At 42.2% G+C, this 20,395-nt stretch overlaps 4 protein-coding genes across 4 annotated transcripts in view; 2 read left to right on the top strand and 2 right to left on the bottom strand.

The window, feature by feature from the left end:
* The window catches only part of LOC143378515 (globin-like), a 4,321-nt gene extending 1,839 nt beyond the window's left edge, over window positions 1-2,482 (bottom strand). The window contains exon 1 of the mRNA XM_076830374.1: window positions 1,992-2,482. Within this exon, the coding sequence (XP_076686489.1) occupies window positions 1,992-2,146 (155 nt within the window). The 5' untranslated portion in view covers window positions 2,147-2,482. The remainder of the gene's footprint in view (window positions 1-1,991) is intronic.
* Window positions 1-3,130, bottom strand: part of LOC143378402 (cytoglobin-1-like) — a 14,797-nt gene extending 11,667 nt beyond the window's left edge. Inside the window, exon 1 of the mRNA XM_076830153.1 lies at window positions 2,467-3,130. The gene's annotated coding sequence lies outside the window, so the exon portion shown is untranslated. The remainder of the gene's footprint in view (window positions 1-2,466) is intronic.
* LOC143373704 (facilitated trehalose transporter Tret1-like) overlaps window positions 1-20,279 on the top strand; it is a 25,357-nt gene extending 5,078 nt beyond the window's left edge. The window contains exons 2-4 of the mRNA XM_076821606.1: window positions 15,360-15,478; window positions 17,242-17,687; window positions 19,225-20,279. Coding sequence (XP_076677721.1) covers window positions 15,360-15,478; window positions 17,242-17,687; window positions 19,225-20,121 — 1,462 coding nt within the window. The 3' untranslated portion in view covers window positions 20,122-20,279. The remainder of the gene's footprint in view (window positions 1-15,359; window positions 15,479-17,241; window positions 17,688-19,224) is intronic.
* Window positions 4,472-9,622, top strand: LOC143374347 (facilitated trehalose transporter Tret1-like). Its single transcript, XM_076822833.1, has 3 exons — window positions 4,472-4,578; window positions 6,528-6,973; window positions 8,280-9,622. Exons 1-3 carry the CDS (start codon window positions 4,485-4,487, stop codon window positions 9,174-9,176), a joined length of 1,437 nt encoding a protein of 478 aa, XP_076678948.1. The 5' UTR covers window positions 4,472-4,484; the 3' UTR covers window positions 9,177-9,622.
* Window positions 20,280-20,395: the final 116 nt, after the last annotated feature.

Genomic DNA, 20,395 nt, shown 5'->3' on the forward strand with positions numbered 1-20,395 from the left:
CGTGAATCAACACACAGATATCATCGTCATTAGGAGCACATCTAAAATATATATCGCTCGGCGCCAGTGGCAGATTTGAGAGACAAGGCCCAGGAGGCAAACGTTCTGAGGAGCTCGTTTTTCAGGGGAGGTAGTTTACTAAAATCGAGCTAGATGCAGTAGTACCGGAAAACAAATATAGCGGTCGGATAAAATCACGAATTTTTTTTAAGGTGGGACACTGCGAGGGCCTTCTGGGCAGGGGCCCAGGCGGCAATTGCTCATCGGCCGCCCGTTAAATCCGCCACAGCTCGAAGCATCGAACTGCTAATTGAAAACTCCGTCTTTGATCGACGAAAGCATAGTCGTAATTTTTTCGAGCTTAATCACCTCGAGATTTGAGCGCTTCGTTAACACAATAATAGGCCGCGATTAACATAAACTTGCGATGATTAATTGCATTTTATTTGCACACAATGAAAGGAGCGATAAAAGTTAGGCGCGCGAATGCTGAGGATTACGCGTCGTAATGGGTGAAGGAATTTAAAGAGCACGAAGCGATAGAAAAATTATTTCCTCAGCACCTCCAAAGGGTCGTACGAAGCAGCATAGGAAGAGACAACATGCAAGATTGAGAGAAGCGCAGAATACTTGTCGTGGAACATGTTACGTAACATATGACAATGTGTAAACAACACGACTGCCATGGATATTTATTGGTTTTTCTATTGCGTGCTTCGTGTAGCATATACGACACGCAGTATATCTGGTCTCTGAGTCCGCGTGCAACAGAACTGGTGCACAATTAAACGTATGCGCCAAATACTGTGACATTGATAAAATTGGTAAAAGTTGATCTGCGAAATAAGCATCGCTACTCGAACGCAAAACTCTGTCGTGGGACCTCAAGAACAATATCAGTACTTACAAGGGAAGATCCCGAACTCGAAAATTCAAAAAAATCTGAAACTTCGTGAATATGTAGGGGATTTCCTCCTGATTGCAGCGAAATCTTTGTTTGCTGACTAAATTCACTCGAAGGGGGTGAAATTAACCCCCGAAAATTCGGCTATTTTCCGATTTTCTGTTATAACTCGCGAAATGTAAGAGACAGAAAAAGAGTTTCAAGACAAAAGTTACTTCTTTTAATTAAATCTATCATTTGGTAAAAAAAATATTTTACAGTTCACGAGTTATAACAGAAAATAGGGAAACAACCGGATTTTCAGGGGTCAATTACACCCCCTTAGAGTGAATTTGGGCAGCAAACAAAAATTGCGTTGTAATCAGGGGGAAATTACCTACATATTCACGAGGTTTCCGAATTTTTTGAATTCCCGGGTTCAGGATGTTCCCTTGTTAGTCCCGCGAGAAATACTGATTGCTAAGACCACGGTATAACAAAAGTGGTACTCGCGATAGTGATATGTGCTAATAACATCGTTTATCCTACTCAGTTTTTCCAGCAGAATGACGATAAAGGCGTAATCGATGCGATCAATACGCGCTCGCATTTAGCTCGATAACGCCAAACACACACATTTCCTTCTAAGGCGAAATCAGCGAGAAACACATACGCGCATCAATGTCACTGTTGCCTCGAGATATCGCAACTGGAATGGATTCTGACGGCTCTCGTGAAAGACGTTTGAAACAGTTCGAATCGCGAAGCTTTCAAGAAGCAATTGGCACATTCGCGCGCACTATTGCAAATATCGTTATTCGAATATGCAAACAGCTCGATCGCCGGGACATCAGAAAGGCGCGAGTCCACGATGAGATTTTACGTTAGACAAATATCTTGGCAACGACTAAATGTAAATAATGGAAACAGTCGCGAGATTAGATTTCTGAAAATATATCATGAAACTTGTCTGATTAGAGTCTAATTTCGTGAAACTGATGGCGAAATAATCGAGTAACTGCCTCGTGAGATTAAAGTCACAGGTGAGACACGACATTTCTGTGCCGTAGCAGCTTGGCGCCTTAAGAATTGCAAAAGCATCACTCACGCAATCATCACAGCCACCCCGGATCCCACCTCGTCCTTTCTTATCACAGCCCACGTGTTTTGCACTAATTTCTTCTGCCTCTCCGTCAGCCCGGTGGCCTGATCGATTCTGTTTTCATCCGACGAGATTCCGAACAACCGAAGAAACGTCCCCATGTTCTCTCGGGTAACGTCGACACACCCTTCGCAGAAAGAGAGCGTGATCTTTCTTTCTCTCCCCTTCTCGAGAACGCAAAGAGAATCCTCGTTAACCGTGGACACGCGCGTCCGAACGAAACGTCACGCCGGGATGCATGAATGAAGAATAAAGAGGGAGAGAAGGGGGAGAGTGAAAAAAAAAAAGGAAGATGAGGAAGAACCGAAGAGAAACGAGGGTGGCTCTCGAGGTTCGTCGGGATAGATCGATCCGTGCAGATCGCGCCGTGATCGCTGGCTATCACAGGGTGCGAACGGTCGATTAATGTCACCGCAATTACCGTAATTCTGTGTGATATGTCACGTGCCAGCACGTACCGTCGTCGTTTCAATTCGCTCAATCGCTGGCACGGTTCGACGACGACTACTCGTTCTTCGAGCCCGACTAACCGCCGCTGCCTATCTAATGCTATTTTAAATCTACCCCCTCCGCCGGGCCGCCGCTATTAATGCCACGCGTTTAAATGATTAAAGGATTAAGCTCCTTTACACGATCAACGAGCAGCTGGCTCAGTTAGCTCAACCGATTCGACTGGCTGCTTCGCGGTTTGGTCGGTGAACCCTTCTGTTAAAAGCCTTGACTCGCAGGGCTTAAATAGCGTTTAACAGCTCGATCCTTTTCGGGGGTGAAACGATCGTGCCAATTGGTCGTTACCATTACGCTTCGAGCCGTTCCCCGCGGCATAAGGGAGCCGTTTAATCGGCGGGGTTCAATTACGATCCAAGTGGGCTAACTTTGTACGCGCTGGCTTTATTAGTTTAATCGATTAACCTTGCGCGATGTCGTCGTTATTCTTTGATGGAATGGCAGTAACGTCAAGTTGCAGGCGTGTGTTGTACGTCTTATATTTTTTGGGTGTACAAGGCGAAAGGATAAATAGAGAAGCAGAGGACGAGCTGCTTTCGAGATAATCGGTGTTCGAAGATGGAGCCTATTCTTGCAATTAGCCGAGTGCGCGTGTAATGGATGGACGTTTGTAATCGATTTTCCTGGGCGGATTAAACGAAAGTCGGTTTACCGAGACTGGAGTGTAGTGATGCGTTCGATATGTCTTTGACAGGCTTGACATTATTTACAGAACACGTCCCACATTAATGTAAAAACAGAGGGGGAACTGGATGTCCAGTTGTATGAATTAAATGTCACTGGTCAGGGATACAGGCGATTTGTTCGATGTTAATTTTGATGGTTCTGTGGCAGATCTTGGTTAGTGACTTCTCGAACGGAGAAATTAGTCCTGACCGTATAAAATACAAGTACAGTTGAGGACCTTGCGGCAAGAGGGGTGCATCTTTACCAATTTTAAGTTAATTAAAAGACACTGTTTATAAAATTATTGCTTTGACTTGAAATTAAAAACAGAACACTAGTTAAAAAATATATTTTTTCACGCAATAAGTAGTAGCTGTTCAGTTGATAAGTTTCTGTTTCTATTTTTCAAATCTGGTGCATTCGTGATGCGCAAAAAAGTAACGGGTGCGGATTCAAAATTTGTAATAGCATCAAACGTGCACCAAACGACGTAGGATTTTGTTTACATATATTACAAGTCATAACTCTTGCTGCTACATCCTCAATTCTTAATTTAATATTTAATGCCGAAACCAGCGGCCATGGCCGTGATGGAAACACCGGTTCCCGTAAGATCACCGAAGTTAAACGTCACGGGGCGGCGTACTGGGGAAAGATGGGTGACCATCACCTGTCTCCCGGTGCGTCGCTGCTGCTGGGACCCGAGGGAGAGAGGAGGGAAAAAGGAAAAATGACTATCGTTCGTTGGGCAATATAAGCGAAATGCTTGAAACGCCATCCTGTGTGTTTCTAACACACAGGAAAACAAAAAATACAAAAATTTAATGCCGAATGTTCTTCAGATACTGCATCCAAAGTTCTCAAGATGATACAAATGACTCTCGGTCCCGTAATCGTTCGTTTCGCAACGAAGCGTGCCGTGATTGAAGAGTAGCTTCTTCGTGGCTGGATGCGCACCTGTCAGGTGGTAAAGTTGCAACATCGATTCGCGTACCTGGAATGAAAAATTCACGTACGAGCTGTTAGGCATATTAGGCGGAGTCAATGTTGCACTCTTTACGTTGTAGCCTGCAAGGAAAATATTTTTCTTGTCGTCCAAGCGGGAAAATACGAACCTTCAGCATATTGAATGTTATATATGCTCCTCCCTTCTTACTAAATCTTCATTTTCATCGTGTAACCAACTTGAGGGGTGAGGGTGGTTAAGTTCAACATAGTTACGATAATGAAAACAATCCCTGTTTAGTTTACAGAAACGAGACCGCGATGACTGAAGAACATGCAGACGTGCAGAAAGTGGAAGAAGGAGCTTGCGATGACAGGAAACATTTACGCCCACAAATAGTAGCCAGTATTATAGGTAAATCGTTCGTATCCTTACCGAAAGAGTTCCCGAAATACAGTAATTAAATTTTAGGAGCTCTACCTTGACGATAAAAACGGATCTTCTTCTCACGATCAATTGCAAATAACTCTCGTCCGCGGTAGAATTTTGCAAGAATAATTGGACGGGTTTAAGTGACATCCTACTATTTAGAAGAACTACTACTACAATTTTATAGACGAAATTGTGAAAATTTCAGGGCTTATTTCAGAAATAATCTGTACAGTATAGAAGTACGAAAATGTTATCGATTCGAAGCAACGATAGGCGGTCGCCTAAATTGGTCAATTCCCACGCGTCTCGGCTACTTAGGGCTGTGAAGAATATTCGAATACTCAAGTCTTAAATTATCCGAATACCAGAGAATTCGAATTTCAGCTTGGAGTAGTCGAATATTCGAAGAAAGTGTTCGTATTCAAACTTATTTGAATATTCGATGCTACATCTCCAATTGCACGGTACGAAAGTGATCGCTTATTTCGTATCCTTCTTTCACGCGGGTAGACTGTAAATAGATACTTTCGAGAAAATGGCGCGACTCTAACACCGTGAAATTATTTCACGATGCATGCACGTGCTGTAAATGTGCTCTCAGTATTCCGAGCAATATCCACTGCTTAACAATTCGAATCATGCAAGAGGGAACGCGTGACTCTTCAAATCAAGTTCCTCGAAGACTATCGAGGTAGAAAATCAACGTGCTTGCGAGACCGAGCGGAAAAGTTCGCGCGATCTTTACGAAGTAAATTGATACTACTGCAATACCGTTGCCTCCTATGTTGGCAGCAATTTGAATTCCGTTTTACCACCACTTCGATGAACTAATTCGTTCAAATAAAACCAGTCAACCGCGAAAAGCCACCCCTTCGACTGTAATTTCCTCGTATACCTTTAATTTATCTCTTTCTTATAACTTAACCGTTTCACTATTGAATAAAATAGAAATGAATGTCTGAAACGTGTCTAGTCTTCGTGTCACAAGTCAGCCATATTTATTATAAAAATTCGTCCAAATTCAGTGTTCAGCAACAGATAGTAGACGCACCGTACTGACCTGCGCAACGCGCGCCGCTGATCGCCGGACTTGCCATGATTCAGGCGTTCCTCGCCCCGTATCTTTAAACATTAATAACTGAAACACGAAGCCTCCACCGCCAATTGACAGAAGACATGCCTCGCATTTATTTTCACACGTGTCCTGGTGTCAGAGTTGGGCGTTATCCGAATAAAAAATCATACGTTATTCTCGTATAACTTAATTTTATCCGAGATTTTTATTTCGAAGAGTATTCGAATAAAGATTTATTCGGATAATACCCAACTCTGCCTAATATAGTTCGAATAAGTATCAATTTATACAGCAACCGACGCGGGAACGACCCGAGTCGGCACGTTTGGTGCTCGCACGGTGGAAAATTCGTGAGCGCTCGTTGCAACGACGAGCCGCGTCCGAGCGCAGCGGTACCGAGTTTTACGCCCGCAGCGCGCAGAGAAGCCAAATCAAATTCAGCAACGCGGCTCGTCGCCTCAACGGGGGCTAACGAATTTTCCACCGTGCGAGCATCGAACGTCTCAACTCGGATCGATCCTGTGTCGATGGCGTCATATATGAACCATAACAGTGAAAGGGTTGTACCCATGGTCGTCCGGCTGGGAGCAAGAGGGGCACTTCCCCCCTGATTTTTGAGAAAAAATCGCTAATTTTAAAAAAAACTGATCTTTATTAAGTTTACACTAAATAAGTGAATATTTTTAAATTTCCGTTTTAAATTTTTAATTCAATTGGCACTACAAAATTGGTTAAAAAAAAAGCAAGAGGGCTATTTCAATCGCACCGCGTGTTTCATGATCCGAAAAGTCTGCGGACGCCCTTGTTTGTACCTGTGACCGACTGACTCATGTAACAAAATTCTATTCGTTTTAAGCTACTCTACCGTTGCTTGCCTGCGGATTGGTCCTCGCCTGGCCAACACCTAGCCTGCCCAAACTCGAGGAGAAATCTTCTCGCCTGCATTTGACTTCCGATAAGGGAGCATGGGTGGTCACAGCACTGCCGATTGGCGCCTGCTTTGGACCGATTCTATCCGCCTTGCTGTTGGACCTGATCGGTCGAAAATGGTTTCTCTACCTAACTTCGGTGCCGTTACTGATCTGCTGGGTCCTCACCTTAATTGCTGGTTCATGGGTCGAACTGTTCGTGGGAAGGCTGGTCGGTGGCATGTCTGTCGGGGCTCTTTTCGCCATGGTTCCGATATACCTCGGAGAAATCGTCGAGACGAAAATCAGGGGAGCGTCCAACACGATGATGGTCCTGTTACTTAACATGGGATATATAATAGTGTACGGTGTCGGGCCACAAGTAGACGGAAAGGTAACTCCGACGAGCTGCTAGTGAAAATGCGGCAGACGCGATAGCGTTGCAGAGAAATTGGATAAACGTTTCACTGGCATAACGAAAGTAAATAATTAACACTTGGAGTGGCGCGAGGTTTTGGAAAATTCACCTGTTAAGGGGAGGTTTCTCCTTTAGAAGCTCCCAAAACATGGGTATCCTCAAGAATTTATAGAGAATAATCTACTGGGTGGATTGTTCTCAAATTTTACATACATGTATACATATCCATTGGCTTTTGACAAGCACCCTTAAGAGATTTATACTCTTGGCAGGTCGGAAAATGGGGTCATTTTTATGATTTTTTTTTTTCATATAAAGAAACGTCATATTTAAGATTTAAGATGTACACCGTGTTGTGTATAAATTAAGCAGTATTCTGTTAAAAAAGGAATTTTATATCATAAGAAACGGTGCCATAACAGCCCCTTCTTCCATTTGCGATACCGAAAATATTTCAGAGATTAGTGGACCGATTCGAAGAAAATTTTAGACGAATATTCTTAAGACTACAACCTAGTATTTGTCGTGATGATTTTTCGGTTAGTGTCTGGTGTTGTACTTTATTAACAAAAGAAGGTGAAAACTTAGGTCGAAAATCACATGCTCGACTTTCGGTAGCTGCTATTTTTCAAAAAAATAATTTGTTTCAGGACCGACACCGGCAAGTACTAGATTATAGTCTTAAGAATAGTCATGCAAAATTTTATTCAAATCGGTCCAGTAATCTCTGAGATATTTTTGGTACCATAAATGTCGTAACTATGAAAAGGCTTTGGGAGAAGGGGCTGCTATCTGCTATGGCACCATTTCTTAAGGTATCAACTCTCTTTCTGAACAGAATATAGCTTAATTTATACATAAGAAAACAAATCATAAAAATGACCCCATATTCCGACCTGTCAAGACTATGTAACTCATTAAGTCAGCCGGGCCATCCCAAGCGGTCGCTTCTGCTGGAAAAATTTTGTACACAGCTTAAAAAGCCCATAACTCGCTTGCCTTCCCTTCAAACTAAACGTTCAGGGATAGGTACTCGTACAATACCTTCGGTACATTTCACAAAATATCGCCGTGAGAACACGTCCACGTCGCACCAAGTGTTCAACTTCGAACAATGACAGTCCCATTATACTCATGATAAATTCAAACGAATTAATGATTATGTATTACACACATACCTAAGCCAGAAATATCTGACACCAATTCCTTTGCACGCCTTTCGTTACTTCTATAAAATCGTATACTATAACGACGATGGTAATCCATTTACTCTATTCCACAGATATTAGTATACATATGTATGATACCAACGGGCGTCTTCCTCCTAACATTCCTATGGATGCCCGAGTCGCCTTACTACTACTTGCAGAAGGGTAACCGAAAAAGCGCCGAGTTGGCTCTGATATGGCTACGAGGGACGAAAGAAAACACCCACGAACTCGACGAAATGTCTGCGTTCGTAAAAGAGCAACAGAGCGGGAGCTTGAAGGAGCTTTTCACAGATCGAGCATACAGGAAAGCACTACTCATCGTGCTGCTGTTAATGACGGGGCAGCAGCTTTCTGGACTGATAGCTATACATGCGTATGCTGGTCTTCTGTTTCAAAACGTCACCTCCAGCATTAGCACCAATATGGCGCTGATTATCCTCGGCGGGGTGGCCCTGATAGCGAGTATAGCATCCGCGTTCATCGTGGACAAGTTCGGTAGGAAGCCCCTTTACCTTACATCGGCGTTCGTCTGTACCTTGTGCCTCGGCACCGTAGCATCGTACTTCCTCCTCGAGAAACTGCACATGAACGTGAAGAGTTTCTCTTGGGCCCCGCTGGCCGCTCTCGTTGTCTATTTCGGCTCCCATTCCCTCGGTTTGGCGCCAATCCCGTTCGTCGTCTCCTCCGAAATCTTTCCGATAAGGGTGAAAAGCTTGGCAAACACGATCGCCATCATTTATGGCTTTATATTGGCGATCATCGTGTCGAAATGTTATCAGATTGTGATTGACGCAGCAGGCTTCTACATAGTGTTCTACGGTTTCACCGGCATCACGCTCGTGGTGGCGATCGTCGCAGCTGTGACGATGCCGGAGACGTTGCACAAATCGTTCGCGGACATCCAGATGATTCTGCACGAACAGGCGGCCCATAAGCAGCCGAAGGACAAAGAAGCTGGAAGCGAATAAACCGTGCTTTTATTCTATTTATTAACGCTTTGTCATACAATGTCTTCTATGTTTTTAACATCGCGTCGGAACGGCCATGCTGACGGTGTGCTAAGGACGAAAGCTTGTGACAAAAGAATCTGGCCGTGAGAGGACTGGATGTAACTAAACGGCTGTTACGTATTTTACAGTACTTCGCTTCGACTTGCCCTTCGCCGTATATTCGTTGAGGGAGTAGATTTGCCCTTTTTTAATAAACCATCGAAATGGAGAAATGTTTGTGTAACATTTAAAAAAAGGCGTACCGGCTTTTGATACTATCGAGGTGTAACCACGACTGACGTCGCTCAGTTTTGGAGGCGAAGTTCCGGCAGCCACTTTAGCGTCCTAAGTGTAAATAAAGAACCTATCAGTTACATTTCAATGAATAGATACGTGATAATCGTCATAATAAAGACTTTCTATTCCATCGAAGAGAAACCGCTACCTCATGAATAGTTTCCATAGGGGAAAATCCTGAACTTTTTTTCCTTGACCTGTGCACCCTCCTCTGAAATCGCTTTTTTTTATAACGCGGCTAACTCTTTTCCGCGCCCCTATTAAAACCCTATTGATTGTTATTAATTGTATGCCGGAACATAAACAGACAGCATCAATATTTCATACAATGTAAATTTTTGTCAGTGAAGTTTCGTCGCAGGATTATGTTCATTATAAATTTTCATAGTAGGGTAAACGCACCAATAAATAAACACTAAATCTAATGAATGAACACTATTATAAAATTATGATTGCAACGCGATTTATCCCATGACCCACGTGCTGCAAAAATTGTTTGGATATGAAGCAAGAAATTAAAAGAAGTCTCTAATTAATTAGTTGCTTATTTTAATAACTTCTTTTACTCATTGTAATAAAAAAAATTCCATTCACTGGTACGTATTCATTTACTGGTACATCCACCCTAGCTACAATTTCCCAGCACACTTTATCGCGCATCGAAATTAAGTTAAGCAATTTTCCACAGTTGTTCTCTCTACAGAAGTTGTTTAAATTGCAGACCTTAATCTTATAGAAATTGCCGCTTGATACGTCCTTGATGTGCCAAAGCATGATATAAGAACCAGGGGCTGAAAAGTTGTTATAATATCGATTTCGGTTCTACAAACGTTTATGAAGAACCGACGGCCAGTTGGAGTCATTTGGGAGCCGGGGCTCCACGATGTTCACCAGAGATAATATGCGCGCGCAACGGATAGGGACAACTGTAGTAGTTTGCGGTGCAGCCTCATACCATGGACATAGGAATGTAGGAACGGAGGAATAGTTGCGACTTTAGGCAAGGGTAGTAATACCATGGACATAGGAATATAGAGACGTAGGAATAGTTGCAGGGGGTGATCTCCTTGCGGGAGGGGCGACGAGGTAACATACGCCTTCTTTCTATCGGCTATTGCTTCGCTCAAGCGCAGTGATGCGTAATGTTGAACGTTTGTCGCGTCGCAAGCAGGGATAGTGGCAGCCATATTTGAAGCGTTTCTCGTAGTATGATATGCAGTGCATATTCACCTCGTATATTTTAATAATTATAGATGCATATTTCTCTTCAACTTTCATTATTTTTACAATTTATATTCGTGAATAATCACTCCGTTAGTATATATTTACAATTAGACGTCTCTATGTACTAATCTGTAGTCAAACACTTTTTCATATTTAGCGGTACGGAGCATGCGTATAATGCGACCAATCAAATCTAGCCAGATGTAGGTGTTCTCCCCCCCTCCCCTCAAATACGTATCACTCCCCTCGCCTAAAGTCGCAACTATTCCTTCGTCCCTATATTCCTATGTCCATGAGTAATGCGTTTTTGAGGGGTGGGGGAGAGCTCCTACTTCTGCCTGGATTTGATTGGCTGCATTCTACGCATGCTCCGTACCGCTAATTATGAAAAGTGTTTGCTACAGATTAGTAAATACAGACGTCGAATTGTAAGTATATGCTAACGGAGTGATTATTCACTAATATAAATTGTAAAAATAATGAAAATTGATGAGAAATATGCATGTATAATTATCAAAATATACGAGGTGAATACGCACTGCGTACCACACTGTGAGAAACGCTTCAAATATGGTTGCTACTATCAGCAGTGATAGGCGCGATATCTAAAAGTTTATCCGCCAGATAGTTCACATGGTGTCCTTCGAATCTAAGCATGGCACGGTACTCTCGGGTATGCTTTCTTCGACTTTTGTAAACCTTAGGGACACGAATTTGCATGAACAACACCATGATTGCGATTGAACAGACAATTTAAGACAGACGACTGGCAGACTTAAGGGGACTAGGCAGTCGAAAAATCGATTCTTTTATTGCATTTTCCGAAAGTACTATCTTTTCTCAATAAAATGCCGCTTGGTTTATAGTAAAATTTGCAAAATTGTAGATTTGGCAGCTAAAAACGTCAAGCGGCAACCTATAGCGTCGCCTTTGCCCAGAAACTTTAAATGCGTTTTCCTCGAATATTTTTTTCTCTTCCTTTTTTCCTAATTATGAGCGAATTGAGGTTCAAATCGACTTGGAAAAAATTACAGGATGCGCAGAACATGTGTCATTTCGGCGCAAACCTCTGATATGGTCCGTTAAAAATTCGAGACTTTCATAAAAAAAATTAAGAAGTCACCGGTAGCGGCGTTGCAATCGGTAGGACGCCGGCTCGTGACGCGCTCGATCTCGGCGTCTCCTGCTCGCTTTTCGCGTCCCGTGGGCGCGATTCTCTGCCACTTTCCGACGCAGAACGGCCTCCTGCTATTGAAATAGATCACATTTTGTCTTTTACCTATATTAACATGAGATTGAATCCCATTGCAATAAATCTGTCAACAGGTTAGGGCCTGTATTGCAGAAAATAAACGTATAGTAGAATACAGGTTAGCGCCCTGTATTCGCTCACACAGAATAGGTCTGCTGAGCCTACTTACGTATGCTTCTTAGACGTTCTGACTCGATAACCCAAATTAAATCTGGTGAGTGTTATCAGCCTGTGTCTTCCGGAAGTCCGAGTACAGGTTAGGGTAAACTGACCCTTTTACATTTTCGCATTGGCATAAAGTTACTGTTTCCTCTACTTTTTTTGTTGTGAAAAAAAAAATTTTAATTTCGTTTCAATGTATCATCTTATAATCACAAGTATGTATTTTTAAATATATTGTAAATGCTTTAATAAACTACGGAAAAGATCTCCTCACGCATCTGTTAACCTTTCTTTTTTGTTTTTCTTTTTCCTTGCTTGCTTGTCCCGCATTGGAACAGAAAATATCTGGTCACTTTAGGTTAGGGCCTGTACTCGCTCACGCAGATTAGGTCTGGTGAGTATATCCGTACAGGTTAGAGCCTGTAGATATCTATACTCCCAGTCATTTAAGAAGGAACCCGTTTCGCGGATGTAGAATGAGCTCATTGGCTCCGAAAAAGCGTTGGTGGGGGTCTCGGCACCAATGAGCGTCAACCTGCGCAAAACCGGTCTAAAACTCGTCGGTCGGCAGGTTCCTTCTTAAATGACAGGGAGTATACGTACATCACGGATGTAAATCTCTTCCCGCAAAAGGGTTTGGTAATGAACAGTCAGAGAAATTTCACTTACTGCAACTTGAAGAAAAAACTCCGTGATGAGTCGGATGCCGCTCGCCTGCGCCGATGCGATTTCCTCTTTTTCTTAATATTCTTCAGCTCTGTCTCCAACCTTCCTAAGGCGTTTCGCCAGCTTCTTCTCTTCGTCCCAGGATAAATCACGTTGTCTTGACCCCTTCCTATCCATCTTGTGTATTCACGCGTGACTCTTTCGGCACAATGAAAGAGAATGAGGAGCGCTGCCGAAGCCGCGTGCGTGTTTTATTTTACGTTAAAGATGTGACGATACTGGCATAGAGTAGGGGTACTACGAGTTGATGTTGAGGAGGAGGCGCTAAATACAATTGTTGTAAATGTTCACAAAGCATGGCACTTTCAGAATTAATAATAATTGAAAAATCGATTTTTCAAGATACACCTATACCCTCTTAAGATAACACTAGCATATACTGGCAGTTTTCAGTATGTACTCTCTGTTATGCATACGTATTTTACTTATTTACTGAAAAATTAGTAAACACTATTTCTAATAAATACTTCATCCTTTATTGCATACGGAACTGAGTATTTGCTTGAAAAATCACTAAATAGTAAAAGCTTATACTTACTTTTATGCATACCACTTTTTTCCATGGGGGAGGGGACTTTGGGACGATGGTAGAGAAAAATATATCCCTCTCGCTTTTTTCACACATTCTGCAGTCCTAATTTAATTAAAAATGTAAAACCGAAATTTAAAAGTATTCCCTTTTTAGTATAAACTTAATGAAGATCAGTTTTGAAAAATAAGCGATTTTTTCACAAAAGCCTGGGGGCAGGGCAACTACCCCTTTTGCCCCCCGCCCCTTCGGATGCCCATGGATTGGTTGAAACCTTCAACGAATAAACGATGTCCTGTCGCATATTTCTTCACCCTTACCACGCTCCCGTCTTGCCCACACTTGACGATGACGAAAACTGAGTACCTTAATCACAAATTCGCCAAATTAGACCTTTGCGTCGAAATATCTCCGCTCATAAGGCACGTAGGAACAAATGGAAGAACACTTTTGCAATGCAAATCAGACCCAAGCTATCCATGAAGACCATTAAAAAATTAATCGAATCAACCATTATTGGGATACGATAATCGAAGTGCTCTTGAAAAAGCCACCTCGCGTAATAGAGGCACAGTGTGTCTGGGTTAGGTGAACTTCATCATGGCTAAAGCGTTAAACACTCGCTTGACAACAGTCGAACTAATAACGTGCATGCGACCTTCAATTTCTTGCTGCGCGTGTATGTAACGCGCTCGATGCACATGCAGTAGTTACAATTACCGTAGACACGCAAAATAATGATGCCAGAGGGGCACTGTGTTCCGAAACGTAGTAGCGGTAGCACGCTTATTTTTTTAAGTGCACTACAATTTATAATTGCATCCATAAGTTTGCTATAAACAATAAAACTAGTTAAACTATAAATAACGCAGTCTCTTTGTACGATTGAAGTGGAATTTACATTTAAACGTCGGCGCAAAACCCAACAGAGCGGTTCAGCGGTCCACGGGCACCAACCCTGCCTCTAGGCCCATCGCCACGTCGAAGGCCCTCGCAACAGTACTATATAAATCTTTAATTGGAAACCTTGCGGCAAGGGGGATGCAGCTCCATCTTTACCAACTTGGAGTGAATTAGAAAAAAAAACTGTTTACAACATTATTGCATCGACTTGACATTCAAAAGAGATAACTAATTGAAAATATATAATCTCGCACAATAACTAGCAGCTATCGAGTTGACAAGTTTTTATTTCTATTTTCGGCGAAAAAATATTCTATAATGTAAATAAAAATATTTTTTCGCCAAAAATAGGAATACAAACTTATCAACTGGATAACTGCTACTTATTGTGCGTAAATATATATTTTTAAAATATTAATATTTTTATTTTCATTTAATAAATCGCTCATTTGTTATCAGGTTCGCATTAAACTTGCACCAAACGATGTAGACTGTTTTCTACCTACGTCTATTACGCGTTACTCATAAACTGTCAAAAATGGAGTTCCACCCGTCTTGCTTCAAGGTCCTCAACTGTGCCCAGACTTCATGCACGCAATGGAATCAAACGGAATATTTCATGTTACAAAATAAACAAGTCTAAGAGTAAAATTGCATATGGATATCTACACAAACAGTAAGAGGTAACTGAACATACTCACGGATGAACTGTTGTCTAGTTAGTTTGTCATCTTCCACCGTGCCTTTTGAGTAGCTGCTTCGTGGCTGGATGCGTACCTGTCAGGTGGTAAAGTTGCATCATCGATTCGCGTACCTGGAATGAAATTCGCGTACGAGCTGTTAAGCATATTAGGCGGAGTGAATGTTGCACTCGTTAGGTTGTAGCCTGCAAGGGAAATATTTTTCTTGTCGTCCAAGGGGGGAAATGCGAACACCTTCAGGATATTAAATGTTATAGGAAATGCTGTTTCCTTCTTACTAAATCTTCATTTTCAATGTATAACCAACTTGAAGGGTGATGGTGGTTAAGTTCAACGTAGCTACGATAATGAAAACAATCCCTTTTTAGTTTACAGAAGAGAGACTACACAACGATGACTGAAAAACTTGCGGACATGCAGAAAGTGGAAGAAGGAGTTGGCAATGGCACGAAACGTTTACGCCCACAAATAGTAGCCACTATTATAGGTAAATCATTCATATCCTTAACGAAAGTGGTCCCGAAATACAGTCATTAAACTTTAGAAGCTCTACTCTTTGACGATAAAAACGGATCTTCTTCTCACGGTCAATTGTAAATAACTCTCGTCCGCGGTAGAATTTTGCAAGAATAATTGGACGGGTTTAAGTTACGTGTACTACTTACAAGAACTACTACTAGAATTTTATAGAAGAAATTTTTAAAGTTTCAGGGCTTATCCCGGAAATATCCTGTACGTCATAGAAGTACGAAAATATTGTCGATTCGAAGCAACGATGCGCGACCAATTTCCTCGCGTCTCGACTAGGGCTACAACGCATATTCGAAAATTCGGATAGGGTAAGCCAACCAGTAATTGACCGCGTACCGGTGAATGACCATTAGGCAAAGAAATGTGAATTATAAATTTAAACAATACTGTATGTTTATAAATGTAGTGTAGTTGCACTTTTAATATCCTGTATTTTTAATTACGCGTACTAAGCAAACATTAATAAGTACAATTCTTATTAAAAGTATGCGGTCATTTACTGGGCTTCTACACGTTTTGTATTTTATAATTTATTTTTCTTTAAATTACGTTAAGGATAAGGAATTATTTTTATAGAAATTTCAAGGAAAATAAATTGAAACGCAATTTCAACAGTTGTTTTGTTGTTATACATAAATGTATTCAAGTATTAATCTCAAACGTCCATAGATTCAACAATTCGATCATTCACTGGTTGGTTTACCCTACCAGAGAATTAGAATTGGAGATTCGAATATTCGAATATTCGAAGAAATTATTCGTATTCAAAATTATTCGAATTATTTGAGTAATTACAGCTCTAGACTCGACATCATTACATTGAAAAGTCATTACATATGCATCTATGATGCCTAGCCATGCTTTTTGCTCTTTTATCGATGAAAACAAATCAGGGCCCGACCTGCGTGAGGGGGGGGGGGGGGCAAGCAGGGTAACTGATCAGAGTTGCAAAATTGGTTAATTGGTAACTTATGAATATTACATTTTTTATAAAAACAAAAGGCTTTTGTTATTCAACAAATACCTACAAAAATTTCATTCACTCTCAAAAGTCACATTTTAAAATAATTATTTATAATTGAATATAAAGAGCATAACCATTTTGGGGATAAATCATTTTTGTCCAGAGCGGTGGAAGAGCTAGATCGGCTCCATTAACAAATGACGATTAGACAGAACTGTCGTACTCATTCGTGTGTACGCGACGATGATACATTCCCAATTGCATCGTTCGAAAATGATTTTAAAGTTTTGCGCGGTAGGAGTATAAGTCCGAATACGTAAGCAATCTTATAAATCAGCGGTTGTAGCTGCGACGGTAAAGTGTTCGTCTACGATGCTACAGGTCCCGTCGGTTCGAATCCCCCTGGGGTAAAAGAATTTTCTGTGAGAAAAAGACACACGGGCGTTATACTACTACGATTCTGCACACATTCGTGTCGTCGCGTCCCTCGTTGCCCCAAACGTTGCGGGGAGAGCATTGCCGTAAGATCTCCGAAACGTTGCGGGAATACACTCCTGCATTATTGCCCAGGGCGGACAATAGGAGTGGACCTGCAACGTTTCTGCAATGTTATGGTGCTGCGTGGGTAGGTACTGTATTTTTCTTTACCCTCGACACAAAACTTGCCCCCTCGCCCCGGAAAAAAAAGTCTGCGGACGCCCTTGGTTGTACCTATGACCGACTGACTCATGTAACAAAATTCTATTCGTTTGAAGGTACTCTACCGATGCTCGCCTGCGGATTGGTCTTCGCCTGGCCAGCACCTAGCTTGCCCAAACTCCAAGAGAAATCTTCTCGCCTGCATTTGACTTCCGATGAGGGAGCATGGGTGGTCACAGCACTGCCGATAGGCGCCTGCTTTGGACCGATTCTATCCGCCTTGCTGTTAGACCTGATCGGTAGAAAATGGTTTCTCTACCTAACTTCGGTGCCGTTTCTGATCTGCTGGGTCCTCACCTTCGTTGCTGGTTCATGGATCGACCTGTTCGTCGGAAGGCTGTTCGGTGGCGCATCTATCGGGGCTCTTTGCGCCATGGTTCCGATATACCTCGGAGAAATCGTCGAGACGAAAATCAGGGGAGCGTCCAACATGATGACAATCCTGTTAATTAACATAGGATATATGATAGTGTACGGTGTCGGGCCACAAGTAGACGGAAAGGTAACTCCGACGAGCTGCCGGTGAAAATGCAACGGGCGCGATAGCGTTGCAGAGAAATTGGATAAACGTTTCACTGGCATAACGAAAGTAAATAATTAACACTTTGAGTGGCGCGAGGTTTTGGAAAATTCACCTTTAAAGGGTCATGCCTAGTTGGCAGGCGTAAAAGAACGTCATACTCGTGATTTTTTTGTGAAAAATGTGATGTACGTTTCTTAGAACTATTTGCTTATTTTAGAAGTACATATATTCAGCAAAGCTCAGGAATTTTTATATAGGAAAATATTAAAAAATTAACGAATAACAGCCACTCTCGCGGAAACTGTTCTTATAAAGGAACTGCGCGGTGAGCACGATTTCACCCAGGCGGATGATGTGAAATCAAAAAGTGGAGAAGATTCTGTTAATATATGGGTTCATCTGGTGCACGAACGAAAGATTTTTCAAAAAAATGATTTCAGTAAAAAAATGGGGGCCGTTTAACGCAAAATCATGATTTTTCGATGTCTGAATTGTTCGCTTTCGTGAATTAAAAATAGAGTTTTCATCAAAAACAAACAACACTTCGTTCATGCACCAGATAAACTCATATACTCACAGAATCTTCTTCACTTTTAGATTTCAGATGATCTGGCTCGGAGAAATCGTGCTGACCGCCAAAAAAATAGCTTCTGAAAGAAGTGGCTGTTATTCGTCCATTTTTTAATATCTTCCTATAACAAAATTACTGAAAGTTGCTGAATATATATACTTTTAAAATAAGGAAATACTTATAAAAAATACACATTCGATTTTCCACAAAAAAATTCCCGCAAAATCACGTTCTTTTTGGCCTACCACCTAGGCATTACCTCTTAAGGGGGGGTCTCCTGCAGAAGCCCCCAAAATATGGGTATTCCCAAGAATTTAGAGAGAATAATCTATAAGTACTAGATTATTGTCATAAGAATATTCCTGCAAAATATTATTCAAATCGGTCCAGTAATCTCTGAGATATTTCTGGTACCATAAATGTTGTAACTATGAAGAGGCGTTGGAAGAAGGAGCTGCTATGACCTCATTTCTTAAGCTATCAAATTTCTTTTTCAACAGAATATAGCTTAGTTTATACATAATATAAAAAAATCATAAAAATGACCCCATTTTCCGACCTGTCAAGACTACCCTGTCTACCCTGAATTATTCAGCCGGGCCTTCCCAAGCGGTCGCTTCTGCCGGGAGAATTTTTTACACGGCGTAAAAAGCCAATTCCCCGCTTACCTTCCCTCCAAACTAAACGTTCAGGGATGCTCTTACAACAATTTCGCCGCCTTGCAGAAAATATCGCCATGAGGACACGTCGACGTGACCAAGCGTTCAACGTCGAACAATGACAGTCCCGTTATACTCATGATAAATTCAAATGAATTAATGATTATGTATTACACACATACCTAAGCCAGAAACATCTGACACCAATTCCTTTGCACGCCTTTCGTTGCTTCTATAAAATCGTTTACTATAACGACGATGATAATCCGTTTACTCCGTTTCGCAGATACTAGTAATCATCTGCGCGATACCAACGGTCGTCTTCATGCTAACATTCCTATGGATGCCCGAGTCGCCGTACTACTACTTGCAGAAGGGAAACCGAAAAGGCGCCGAGTTGGCCCTGAAATCGCTACGAGGTACGAACGACAACACCAACGAACTCAACGAAATGTCTGCGTTCGTAAAGGAGCAACAGAACGGAAGCTTGAAGGAGCTTTTCACAGATCGAGCGCACAGGAAAGCACTACTCATCGTGCTGCTGTTACTAACGGGGCAACAGCTTAGCGGAGTGATAGCTATACTATCGTACACCAGTCTTCTGTTACAAAACGTCACCTCCAGCATTAGCACCAATATGGCGCTGATTATCCTCGGCGGGGTGGCCCTGATAGCGAGTATAGCATCCGCGTTCATCGTGGACAAGTTCGGTAGGAAGCCCCTTTACCTTACATCGGCGTTCGTCTGTACCTTGGCCCTCGGCACCGTAGCATCGTACTTCCTCCTCGAGAAACTGAACATGGACGTGAAGAGTTTCTCTTGGGTCCCGCTGGTCGCTCTCGTGGTCTACTCCAGTTCCCATTCCCTCGGTTTGGCGCCTATCCCGTACGTCGTCTCCTCCGAAATCTTTCCGATAAGGGTGAAAAGCTTGGCAAACACGATCGCCACCATTCATGCCTGTGTATTGGGGATCATCGTGACGAAATGTTATCAGATTGTGATCGACGCAGCAGGCTTCCACACAATGTTCTACGGTTTCGCCCTTAGCACGCTCGTGGTAGGGATCGTCGCAGCTGTGGCGATGCCGGAGACGTCGCGTAAATCGTTCGCGGACATCCAGATGATTCTACACGAACAGGCGGCCCATAAGCAGACGGAGGACAAAGAAGCTGGAAGCGAATAAACAATGTTTTAATTTTATTTATTAACGCTTTGTCGTACAGTGTTTTCTATGTTTTTAACATCGCGTCGGAACGGCTATGCTGACGGTGTAAGTACTGAGACCGAACCATTGTGACAGAAGAACCTGGCGCCATGAGAGGACTGGGGGTTACGTATTTTGCACTAGGTACTTCGCATTGACTTGCGCTTCTAATATCGAACATATGGCGTCTTCGATTCGCGCCTCAGTTCTCTTGCCGTGTCTTCGTTGGCGGAACAGACTTGCCTTTTTTCTG

The sequence above is a fragment of the Andrena cerasifolii genome, chromosome 1 (genome assembly GCF_050908995.1).
Source record: "Andrena cerasifolii isolate SP2316 chromosome 1, iyAndCera1_principal, whole genome shotgun sequence".
In the NCBI taxonomy this organism is placed as follows: domain Eukaryota; kingdom Metazoa; phylum Arthropoda; class Insecta; order Hymenoptera; family Andrenidae; genus Andrena; species Andrena cerasifolii.

Bases quoted from the DNA above. Each gene is read 5' to 3' on its own strand.
- LOC143374347 (XM_076822833.1), top strand. From the start codon at position 4,485: ATGACTGAAGAACATGCAGACGTGCAGAAAGTGGAAGAAGGAGCTTGC. The intron at 4,579-6,527 runs GTAAATCGTTCG...ATTCGTTTTAAG, and splicing joins AATAGTAGCCAGTATTATAG to CTACTCTACCGTTGCTTGCC. The intron at 6,974-8,279 runs GTAACTCCGACG...TCTATTCCACAG, and splicing joins GGCCACAAGTAGACGGAAAG to ATATTAGTATACATATGTAT.